Here is a 12,939-nt window from a genome sequence, read left to right on the forward strand (position 1 = left end):
CCCGGCCAGGTTTTTCTGTCCTGGTCCTCTCAAACCCAGACAAACGGGAATTATACTTGTGAAGGATGCTTAAAACTGTTGGTTTTTAAATTACTATCAGTTGAATAAATTTTTTTCTCTGGTAACATGATTTTACTAAATAATTAAAATTTTATTTCCTGCAAAAGCTAAATATATTTTCCTGGTATCTGTTTCTTGCATTCTGACTTCTGGTGAAGAAGAGCTGTAATTTCTCAGTTGGTCAGAAACATACATTGTGGCATTTGCAAATGATGCTGAGACCATAAAAAGTATAGAGGAGAGGTAGCACAAGGAAGCTGTTTGACGCCTACTGAATAATCATTATGATAGAAATCCAAACGCTAAATTAATGTTTTTTTTCTGTGTTGAAGTAAATGACTAAATTACCTAGTAAATTTGGTTAGTTCAGAATAACCCCAGATATCACCTAAAACTTTATGTATATGTGAGACCAAATGTTTTGGCCTGAGTAAGAGAACTTTAAAGAACCTGACTGTACTGGGTCAGACTGCTTTTGTTGTTTTTTTGTTTGCTGCCCAAACCAGGTTTTGTTTTTGTTTCTCAGTTAAACCTGTTACACTGCTTTATTTTCATTGGTGTAGGCAACAGCATTCTGTTGCACTGTGTGTGTTTTATTGGCACTGGACTGTTGCTGTCAGTGCCAAAACAAATACACTGTCAAAGCTCAGGTACAGACTTTTACCATCTTGGCTTTCCTTTTCATCTCATTAGTGTTTCTTCTCCATTTCCATTAGTAATTGTCTCTCCTTTTGCTTTTTCCAACTTATTGCTAGATGTCCTCATTTCCTCTTTCCTTCCCTTCTTACCTAGAATACAGAAGAAGAAGAACTCATTAAAACTGGAGAGGGGTAGGGAGGATCTTCTTCCTGGGAAAAATTCTGTTCAGTCAGCTGCATGTAGACTCAAAGTAAGCTCATGGATAGTGTGTAGACCAAATGGTTTGTATGTGTGAGTGGTTTTGTCACCCTACATCTGGAAAATGAATTTTTCCTGGAAATTACCAGATCTATTCAGAAGTTTAAACAGCAAAAAAAATTACCTTTTTAAATTCAATTTAATAATAATAACAATAACTCACTTTAATTTTAAAACTGAATGATCTTCCATCTGTTTCTCTGGGTCACTGCAGTGCAGGATAGGTTGTTAGTAACTATGGACTTCATAGGTTGTTATCTCCTTAAATTCATTCCCTGTCTGTCTTTTCAAGGAAAATGTGTTAGATTTTTGGGTTGGGTTTTTTTTAAACTCAGTCTTGTTTACTCTAAAACTGTTAATTCTTTTTCCCTATTTGAACTGGTTTCTGATGTATGAGTAGACTGAGGGGGCAGTAGTTATCTTTGAGTGATAGAGTGAAGTGCTTTGCAACTGCTTTCTTAGAAGATGAATGGTTATTGAGGTGGAGTTAGGGTCTTGGTTTTGGTTTCATAAGCTACGACTAATTTTTCTTTCAATTACAAAAAGGAAAGTAATTGTTCTCAAATTTTTTGTAGCTCCCAAAAGTCAGTAAACTTAAGTTGATGAATATGCATAATAAATACTTTCTAGATTTTGTTTTTATACTCTCTTCTCAAAAAATCACAGTCTGTTACAAAACTTGATCATTAGCTGATCTGCTTCAGAGGAGAGGTGGTCAGACCTTTAATACATTACCTTTATTTAGAAACTAGATGTAATCTTCATTATGATTTTGAAAATACATTTTGAAGGAGAAACTGTACTACTGACCCAAAGTATTTCATAATCTAACTAAAAATTAATGTTTTGAAATGGCTCTGAAGTGTAGCATATGGCAAGGAGAGAGGATAGTCTGAGGCATTGTGGAAGTGGGATAAGGCACATTCAGGTGTGTAGGGGAGACTGGTGTGCATGGCAGACCCTTGATTTATCCACAGATTAGTGCAAATCTCACTACAGCTAGATTAAATGTAAGCAGGAAAATAATTTTCACCTGCCATTCCTAAGCTCTTCAAGATGTGCAGGTGCTAAACAAGATCAATGCATTATTCATACTGTTTTCTGAGTGCTTTAAGGTGCTAAGGCCAACAGACTTAGACTAGTTAATATTTTTGTCACACCTGTGTCTGAACTTTACAGGGTGAAAGTTTAAGATCCAGTGCTTGGAATTAAATTAAGTGTTGAGCTATTTCTTGCTTGATCAATGAAACTCAATTTAGTAATCTGTTTTTGCTTTCTGTTCCAACAAACATTCATTACCTACGTAGAAGTTGATTAAAGACCATTAATTAAAATAATCCATGGAGATTAGAAAGTGCAACTTAATCAGAAGTTTAGATCTGAAAACTAGTTAAGTCTTTTCTAATTTTTTTTTTCCTTGATTATTGAAGTGTGTCTTAGACTGTACACTACATGATTAATAGACTTATTATCAGCAACCTTAACTGTTATATCAAAGCAAGCCCCCCCCCTTTTTTTTTTAAATATCTTGCATAATTTTTGATCTTGTAAATGTAGTTATGAATTTTTTTCTCTGATTTTCTTACCCATTTGATTCTATTCAGTGTCCAGAGGCAACCTGGCAAAATAAGGTGATTCTTCTGGATGCTGACACTTGCACCTCTGCCCCATATTGTGAGAAAACATCTTTTTAATATTAAAGCAGCATGGTATTCTCAGGCTTGAGGTGGGGGTGTTGCAGGTTCTTATCCATACCAAACACATACTGTTTTTTCAAGATAATTCATCAGTACATCATTTAGGATTCTGTGTCAATCATTAGCTTGTCTGTGTCAAAATACATGTGCAGTTTCTCAAGATAGCCATCACCCTTTTTAAAACTTGGGATTTTTCAATCTTTGCTTCTGAAGTTCTTAATGTGATAATGGTCTTGTCCCTACTGGGCATTAGATTTCTTTCTTTTTTGTTTGTAGGGGTGGTCAGTAGTGTCTTTTGTTAGTATTGGAATGAAATAGTGGACACTACAGACAAGCCAGTTACTAGATGATGTAAAGAAAGCAAGAAGCCTTCTTTCTGTCTTTCTCTTTTCCCTCCTATTGCCAACTTGTATGTTCTGACTCAAGATGGATTGCTCGCTGACTCAGTAAGATTCCTTTCCTTGAGGGTTTAAAAATTACATTACACTATTGGCTTTGCTGTGCTTTTTCTGGATGCTGTCTAAAAATGAGAATTTGTATGTCTCACTTTGACATAAAGACTGAATAACTTTTTTTTTTTTTTTTTTTTTTTTTGGCATGCTGCTACTATAATGAGAAACAACCGGTGTGGGCTAGAGAGCATTTAATTGCAAACTGTGTAAAGATATATGGTGCATTTATTTAAATTTAAATACTAAGACGTTACCAAAGTAGCCAAACCACTAGACACTGCTTTTAGAATGTAAAGGAGAAACAGAAGCGATACATTTTCCCCCTTTTTTTCCTTTTTTCCTTTTTTTGCCTTTTTTCTTTTTCCCATTCCTTCTTCCGTTCCTTCTTCCTTCTTTTCCTTAGTAACACAAGTTTTTACTGTTACTTTCAGGTAAGATGTGATTTACATAGTGTATGCAGGAAAATCGACTGCTGACATTTGACACGTAGAAAGACCAAATGACCAAAAAAAGGATGGCAGTACTGTAGCCTGAGATAGTCAGGTGTGTCTTCATGTGTGATTGGTAGTGCTGTCACCTTGTTTTATGACCATAACAAAGAAAAGAAGCAACACAGTATGCTGTGTGTGTCTTTGTATATTGCTGCTATACTGACCTGTCTTAGCCTTGCTTTTTTTTTCCTTTAGCATTGGTTTTTGTTTTAACTTTCTCACCTCTCCAGTTCTTTTAACTGAAATGTCTGTTTACACTGGTTGAAAGACGTTTCCTTTGCCTACCTTTCTGCTTTTCCACTACTGAATTAATAAATCAGGCAGATAAAAAAGCATGTGGTTTTGCCTTCCAAGTGTTTCAGTCTGTAATGCCAGTTGTGAAATCAGAACACCAAGCTGTAGGCCTGTGTGCTTGAGCCTGACAGGGAGGTGATTTACATGCAGATGAAGCTGATCACATTGTTCTCTGACATTCTTCAATGTTAGGAATGTGGTGGCAACTTCAATGACCTATTTATTCGATGAAAAATTGTTCACCAGCCTGTGTTTTATATTCCTACTAATTGGTTTTCAGTATGTCTGAATTGTATATGGTTTTCCATTATAATAGGGTGGTTCACTATAACCATCTGTGAAATTTCTTACATGAGGCTGAGCAATGCTTCTTATTTAGTGACAGAGAGGGAGAAACCACATGTAGCAGTATGCCTGAGCACAAGTTGATTTTCTATTTAATCACTATCACAAAATACCTTAGTATTTGTTTTCTCACTAAAAACTTGATCTTTCTGGTTTTGGCTGAGAAATAATAGCAGAAGAAATAACAGGGTCTATTTTCCATGGCTGTAAGGTGAGGGTAGTTAGCTTTCTTTTGTTCTTCAGAGTCTATTTGAATTCTCTTACATTTGAATGTGATTTGAGCCAGGATAGGACTTGATACTGTTGACTTCTATTCACTGAGCACTCTTTGTTCTGAGAGCATGAAACACTGAAAGAATGGTCAACATTTTGTATTGTTAGTAATGCTTACCAGGAATCTTGCTTCCTTGTAAACTTTCTTGCTTTGATTTAAACATAACTTAAATATCATCTCATCTATTCCTTTAGTCTGTGGGTGTGAGCTGATTTTAAAACATTCTCAATAGTGTAATTAAAACCAGACCTTTTGGTCTGGTTTCATTTCAATCAGAATGCTGTTTTAATAAAATAAACAATAAAGGTGTCTAACAAATGAAACTTACGTATTGTTAAATAGAATATTATTTTTTTTATATCAAGCAGTTTAGAACAAGTTCATTTATTAACTTCTTGAGAGTGGGATAGGAAGAAGAGCTTTATGTGTAATGTTAAGTTTGAAAGCAAATGGGACTACTCTTTAAAACCTAAACAGTGAAAGAGCTGACATGTAATGAAGGTGTAGAACATGTCTCTAGTTTTCAGAGCCTATAATACTCCTTTTTTTATGCATTCTCAGTTAAGAATAGGGGTTTACCTTATTCAAAAGTTTTAAACAATGCTTCAGTAACATTTACTTCCTTTTTCAGTCTCCTGGTTTTCATTACAGTTTCTCATCTGGAATTGACTAGCCTTAAGTTCTTAAAATGTAGAGCAGATACTTTTACCAGATGTGTATGTAGTTTAAATGCACCATGCTCCCCCCCCATCCCCCAACCAAAACCCAAAGCCAAACTAAAAAATCCACAATCAACAACCACAGACATTTAACTCAGCATTTAAGTTCTGGAATTTAGTCCTAGATTAGAAAATCATGATAGCAACCTGCTTGGACTTAGTGTGGTATCTGTGCATGTTAATGCCTGTCCTGTCTTAAGATTTTACCAGCATGTTTAGTTGAGATACTAATTTCAGTATTTTTGATTCCTGCTGAATGTAAACAGTAGGGTCAGATAGTAAAGCTTGTAGAAAATCCCTTTTTACATAAAAAAAAAGAATGTGAAGCCAAAAACCAGGAATGTGATTAGTTGTGTTAATGCATGTGTAATTAGTACTATGTAACTTACAATGCCTGTTGGGAATTTTAACGTACTGCTTGTAAAAATAATGGCTTTTCTTGGACAATGTCTATAATTTTTTAGGCTTCTTTGTTTCTGTTTTGTGAGTGCAAGAGTGTCAAATTCTGCACATACCCAGATGTCCTGTGGCCTTGATTGATGTTCTGTGATGAGTAATAATTCTAATTTTTGCCCTCAGAAGGTATTATGTGATTTATAATCGAGTTTATGGTCCAGAAGGAATGAGTGCACATGGCTCTGTAATGTTGTGATTTGGGCAGTTCACTGTAAGTGGAAAAACCCTTGGTTCCTGTCTCAAATTAATATTTATTGTGCTGGATTTTGAATACAGAATTCTTGAATAGTAGTTGCTGTTCAGATTGCAACCTCAGCAAAAACTGGAAATGCAAGGTTTGGTGTTAAATTAAACTGAAGTAGTGTTCACTCTGCAGAGTTCATACTAGGTTTAAGTGTTTAGCACAAAGCCAGCAAATGAGTCCACCACCTCTGCAAAATGCCAAGAAAATCGTGTCCACTAAGATATTCCATCTCTCCAGTTGGGGAGTAGGAAAAATTGGCTCATTTGTTTGCTTTAACTTTTTAGAAGAACTTTGCTCCAATTGCATCACATTAGAAATGTGTAGTTTATCTTCTGCACAAACATCTCCTCCCACAAAGTACTCAAATAACATGGAAGTGACTCCCACTAAGATTAAACACAGAAGCCAGTATTAAATCTGTGACCCACAGTTGCTCTGTTCTGAGAGGATTACACAACTGATTTTCTTAAAGGTTGCTGAAGATTGCATTTGGTTGGTTCAATAGATAACCTGCATTAAAGCTTGGGTCTCCAGGTATTCCTCATTTCAGATCCTGAAGCAGTTGCTGTCCCTTAGTTACTATTAATAAATTAGATTAGGCTGGGAGCTTCAGGCATTAGTCAGGTCTCCAGCAAGACAGGCACCATGGGATGCACAGCAAGAGTGCAATCACTGCCCTGAGCTGTTTATAATCTAAATTAAAGGTAAGAAGTTTGGCTTTATCTGTAAAGAAAGTGCATGTTACTTCTTTAAGATGTGGTATTGACATGAAAGCACTAGGCTTAAAAGTAGACCAGAAACAAGAGAGAGATCCATAGCAAATCTCAGTTCAAAGCATACTACACAGCTCTGGAACTTGGCTTTTAAAATAGACTTGGGTGTTCAGGACTTCCAGGACAGACAGTTATACAGAATTGTGAAGAAAGACTCCCAAACCCACTGGTAGGGATACATGTGTCTTTCCTCAATAAACAAAAAAAACTTCAAGGCATAAATTTCTATTTTGAGTGCTATTTAAAAACAAGGAAGAGGGGTGTACTGTGTTAGCACCTCCTACTTCAAAACAAACTTATGTTCAGGGAACATCTTAACTGCATTTTTCTCTGTGTTTGTTACACATTATTTATTGGTATACAGGCTAAGGAACACTGGCTGCTTCCTCAGCTTGAGGAACTGCAGCAGCAACCACAACAGTTACCAACTGCCTCATTTTGCTATATTTTTAGAACAGCTTCAAGCAGTTAGGGGAGGAAGACAACTAACGTGGCAGAGTTGTCCAAAGCAGTAAGTCATTTGTGGTTTACATCAGTATCAGCTTATTCATGATTTTTCATCAGGAATTTTCATCATTAGAAACACGATTTTTCATCTTGTAGTAAGAGAAAATACTGTCTTCTGCACAAGTATAAGTGAAATCTGAATACCCATTTGTTACAAGTCCACAAAACCCTCTGTAAAGAAGAGAGCAATCAAACACCACTACATACACACTCATACATAATTGGGAACTATTCAGAGGTGGCTTTCCCCTTGCAGCTTCCACTTTCTGTAAATCATCCAGATAAATAGTGTTCACAAGTTATGCCAAGTAGAATGAGTAAGGCATGGCTAATCAGTTTGGCACTGTAAGCACAGGGCCCCCACCCCATCCTACCCTCATGATCACTCAGATATGTCCTTCTGAATTTTGACTTTTTTTTTCTTACTGAAAACTGCCTCCCAAGTGCAGTCTCGTGAAAGATGAATGCCCCTGGCAAACACTATATTGCACTATGAGAAAGTTACAACTATGTGAAAGTACAAGCAACCCGTGAAAATGTTACTTTTGTGTAAATAACATAGTGCATAATTTGGAAACTGGCAAAAGAAAAAAGAAGCAGGAAGAGGAGGAGACAAACAGGAAGCAGTTTCTGCAAGGCAGCCAAGTTAAGAAACCTGCAAGATACAGCACCCACCACCAGGAATCTGGCAGTAGTGCAGCTGTGGTATCAAATGCAATCCTGTGACTTTGCCAGCCACAGGAGAACAAGTGACCTGAGGCCACAGCTACTACAGAACTGTGCTTACATTTAAGTTTTAAAGCAGTTCTTTATTACATCACTAAAGAAAAGGCTGCAAAATATCGGTAGAGAAAGAGCAATAATTTGGTCCTTCTGTTAAGAGCATGTTGAATGGAAGCAAGATTAGGGTAATCAGGCATTTCAGATTTTCTCTACAGCCTTTACAAAACAGCCTGGGCTTGGTTCCCAAAACAAGCTGTGTACTTTTTATGGTTAAACTACAGTAACATGGTGACCTGCACAGAAGTACTTTTGGATGAAGTCACCTTTTTTGGTTCAGTTGACATTGACATAACAGGTCAGCTATACTGATCCAAGCTGAAATGCAAAAGGCATTTGTTGAGATTTTGTTTCTGATCTGAATTTGCAGACTTTTGCTACTAGGTTGGAGTAAAGTTGGAATATTCCAGTTCAGTTACTCTACCTTGGGATGATGTTTCACTTTTTCCTAGTGTCTGCGGATTTTCCCATTAAGCCGTTTAGTTTAAAAACATCAGTGTTCATTTAATTTACGTTTTCTGGCCATAAAAGACAGCTAAAAAGTTAGATAACATATTTTACTGTCCCAAAGAACAGTGCTATGTTGAATGTTAACTTTTCAGCTTCTTGCTCATGACTGAAAAGGCAAAGCCTTTACCAGCACTGCATCATAGGAGTACACATTTTATAAATGGTGCATATTATCATACATTGCAGTTAATTTACTCTGTGGGTTGTTACCAGATTGCCAGGCTTTCTTGCAGTATCTGCTCTAAAATGGCTTCTTATATAACTAGTTTTATGAAACAAGTGCTGTGCCTTTTTTTCCTGTATTCAATGGACTGCCTTTTTAAAAGCCAGAAGGAAGTTTACCTGTGGTTTTGCTCCTTGTGCTTGTTATTTCTGCATTGTATTTTAAAATGAAGTGGATCTTCTGTGGGTATAATACAAACAAACAAAAAAAAAATTTGAAATTTTAAATGGGAAGTAACAGGTACATAGCTTGTGACTAAAACCCATGCCAGAAGAAAACTAATGTGCTTCAGTATCAGTAGCTCTTTATTTTGTTAGTTTAGTCTCTATTACAAGTTACTGAACATGACTGGGTATTTTATATAACTGCTGATAAGGGGGAATCAGCAGAGCTATTGCTTGCACTCGGGATGTGTTATGCAACTGTAATATCAGTGTAATATCAGAGTCAATTCACTTAACACTTTTGCTGTTGGGTTTTTTTTTTTTTGAATCTTTGTAGTGTGCCGGTCAAATAAAAGTCCATGGGTCTGTCTGACGTGCTCGAGTGTCCATTGTGGAAGGTGGGTACAAAGTGTTACTGTGCAAATATTTCAGTCAGATCTGTATCTTTGTCCTTTGCTCAGCTCTGGGGCAGCTAATGCAGAATTTTCCTGAATGCCTTTTAAATCTCTGAAATAAATGTTTCATGATCTCATTTAATATTGTATGTTTATACTGAACACCTCTTTCCTATGTGATGGGAGCTGAGAGGTTATACTTAACATATTTCTTTCCAGAAGAAAAGTTTACAGTGATTGTGTTTGCTTAGCTCAGAAAGTGCCTGGAGAACTGCTACTTCAGTGAATTTTGTTGCAAAGTTCTATTCTGTGAAAGATTTTTCTGTCGTAATAGGATTAAGCTAGTAAAAAGTCTTGGAAACCCACAAATCCAAAGTCAGCACATACTACTTTTGAAAAAAAAAATTACTAAAAATTACTAAAAAATATTACTAGAAAAATAGCAACCATCCAGCTTGGACAGAAAATACCTTAAATATACTGAAATGTTGTTTTAGAACAAAACTGTTGCCATACCACATATAATAACTGCTACCATCAGAATTAAATCAGAATGCACCTGTTATTTGTCTATACTAGTTGAAATATATCAAAAGAATTTGTAGAGGGTTAATACAGTCAGTGCTGTTATTTGTATGTCAGGAAAATTGTAGAAAATTTGCTGCTACATAAATGTTTGAGAGGCACATATTAATGAGAATGCAGTTAATTGTGACATTTAGGTACTATCTGAGATATAAATGTGTTTTTATCTGTAGGATAACATCCTTGCTGCTGTGCTTTTAATCTGGAAAAACATCCTTAAACTTGGTGACTTTGTATTTTACAAAAAGACAAAGTTAGGATTAAAAAACCACTAGCTTTTGTTTCTTTGATCTGGATGGCAGTAAGTGCTACAATTTAATGTCTCTTACTCAAAAGTTTTCAGCACAAAATTTTTTAATGTATAAATTTATACTTGGTGAGACCTAAAGAATGGGGGAGCTATTTCATATTATGTCATGATGTGAAAGAAACAGTTTGGAATGTTTTACTTGTTACTAATAATAAGAAAAAATGCTGTCTACATACAAGTTTCGTATGTGCAGTTAGTAACCACTGAATATGTTATTTATGGAATTTGCTTTGACTTTTCAGAGTGCTCCCATCCTTAGATAATTGAATGAGAAGCATGAATAAGAAGCATGAGAATTGAATGAGAACATACCTTGTAATGGGAGTGGTTTTGGTCATGAAGCACACCACGTATTTTTCTGTTCAGATTATGATTGAAATTAAGGGAAGGGAAATAGAGCTTTTCAGATCTCCACTTGAAGTCCATCCTCTGGATGAGAATCACTGGCAACATTACTGACCATGCTAAATCAGCAGAGCATTTCTAATGGGAGCTTAGCTTTACAAACCTGTCGTTGGCACTGCTGGATAGAAACCCAGCTCCTGCAAGCAGAGCCAGCTCCTTCGGGTTTTAACATAATTGCCACAGGATTCTGCCAGCACAGCAGTGTCTGTAACCCTCTGCCCTCAGTGCCTTAACCAGCACAGCTGGGTGTGCAGAACTGTTTATACCTGCCTCTATGAAGACGTGTAGAATACAAAGACCTTTATGTGGAATGTGAGCAGAGTTCCTATGGGGTAGCATTACAGAGTTCAACAAGCAAGAAATGATTGAGGAGGGAATTCACCTGAGGTCTGGCCATGAATTTCTAATTGTTCGTGATTTTCAGCCAGTACTTGTGGCACTTGCATTTGTAATGACATTTTTTTAAATTAAAGATGTCTTTATTTTCTGGATCTCAAATTTTGGGTGTGAGGATGGTCACGGTGTCAGCAAAAGAGGCATAGGATTTTAGATTTCTCTTTCAGTTATGTGACCTCAAGTCTTGGAGCCTCTCAAATTAATGAACTCTATAAAATGTAGAATGCTCTAATGTGAGATTGTGCTGCACAATGGGAAAGCTGAAAATGGATGTCGTTACACGTAGGGTTCAACATGTCAAGCAGTCACACACAAGGTGAGTGCTGGGGTGGGGAGGGGAAAGCAGAGCTGTGAAAAAGGTATATGGGAAAGCAGTAAGGAGAGCTAACTGCATTACAGGTATGAGGGAAAAGAGCTAATCATTCCCTCAGCTGTGAAGAAGGTGCATCAGTCTGTTCAGGGCCCATCCTGGGGTTTGGTGCAACGATACAAGTTTGTGGTGGTTGTGAAGAGGGTGAAAAAGTGAATTTGGACACCATGAGAGAGTAAAGGGTAAAATGTTAGAAAGATTAACCTATGATTTCACAGAAGTGAATTGCATATTTTAACACTTGTATTGGATGCTTATTAGGCTGCCTTTTTTCTTCTTTGCAATGAATGTTGTTTCTGTAACTGCTTACAAGACTTTTGGGTTTTATTTATTCTAGATATGTGAATGGCCATGCAAAAAAGCATTACGAAGATGCACAGATTCCTATGACCAATCACAAGAAAACAGAAAAACAAGAGAAAGTTCAGCATACTGTGTGTATGGATTGCAGTAGTTACAGTACATACTGGTAAGGGTTTAAACACTGTAATTTGACAATGTTTTACATAGTAGAACCATGTTATAGGCATTTTCAATTTCCAATCCTGGCTGTATGAAATAACTCTGCTTTTCCATGTGTATTGTAGCATTGGTTGTGGCTACTCTTGCATTTCAAATAATTTAGCAGAAACGTTTTAAAATAAATGCTGTTTACGAGGTTTGGAGTTGCTTCTGTTGGCTTTGGTGCATGTCAAGAATGTAACCTTTTAATTGCAAAAGCAATGTTTTTAGTTACTTCTTCCATCAACTTGGTTAGCCCTTCATGTATTCTTTACTTGTTAAAGTATCAGAAAGTCATGCTCTGTAATTCCTAAAAGATATGAACATGAGGTGTGTATGTGTGCTTTTTGTCTGCTTTTTTCCCTCACATTAAATTTTCTTCTTTACTCTGAAAGAAAGGCCTCTCTGGAGATTTGGTGCAACATGTATGAGTTTGGGGAAGTGATGGATTGTGTTGAGAAGTAGCATCAACTTGCTGGCAAGATTAAATAGCAGGATCTCAGAAATTATTTTGGGGATCTGTTACAAGATCACAGTCTTGTAAAATTACTGAGTTTATAGCTCCATTGATGGGTATTTTGTTCAAGTAACAGGTTAAACAATTACCTTTTGTGAATTGCATCAGGGAAAAATGTGGCTGCTGATGTTTGGGTATCCAGTTTTATGAGGAACACTTTTGTAACAAGTATTTTTATTCCCTGCAAGTAAAATCACAGTGAAGTGGTCACATCTGAAGAAATTTTGTTCGGAGCAACTAAAAAATTGTTCAGATGGTCCATGCAGCAATGACAGCATGGATGTTAAGCATAGAAGAAAAGCTTGAGTAGCTTTGTGATGTAAGACGGTTTTGCTTCTATTTACATTTTATTTAAATTACCAGACTTTTTGTAAAAACATAGGTTTTTTTCTACATGATACATAATGTATGGGTTATTGGCATTGGAACAGCAGTGGAAAGCTAATTCCACTTTTCTGATTAAAGCTGTTAACTAAGTTCTGTGTTCTGGCTTTTTGTTTTGTTTGAAGTATGACCTTTCTTCCAGTCACTGTGAAGGTAATAATGTGTGGAGGAATTTCAGTAGGGTGTTTTA

At 36.4% G+C, this 12,939-nt stretch overlaps 1 protein-coding gene across 9 annotated transcripts in view; it reads left to right on the plus strand.

The window, feature by feature from the left end:
- USP3 (ubiquitin specific peptidase 3) overlaps positions 1 to 12,939 on the plus strand; it is a 59,509-nt gene that overhangs the window by 25,871 nt on the left and 20,699 nt on the right. For 6 of the 9 annotated variants that reach the window (XM_030456750.1, XM_030456749.1, XM_030456746.1 and 3 more), the window contains 2 exons: positions 9,224 to 9,284; positions 11,685 to 11,816. The exons of 2 other annotated variants lie outside the window; for them this stretch is intronic. In XM_030456750.1, coding sequence (XP_030312610.1) covers positions 9,224 to 9,284; positions 11,685 to 11,816 — 193 coding nt within the window. Of the gene's footprint in view, positions 1 to 839; positions 950 to 9,223; positions 9,285 to 11,684; positions 11,817 to 12,939 lie in introns of those variants that run through there. One more of the 9 variants, XM_030456751.1, reaches the window with a different exon arrangement.

This window comes from Calypte anna, chromosome 10 (genome assembly GCF_003957555.1).
Source record: "Calypte anna isolate BGI_N300 chromosome 10, bCalAnn1_v1.p, whole genome shotgun sequence".
Classification (NCBI taxonomy): Eukaryota; Metazoa; Chordata; class Aves; order Apodiformes; family Trochilidae; genus Calypte; species Calypte anna.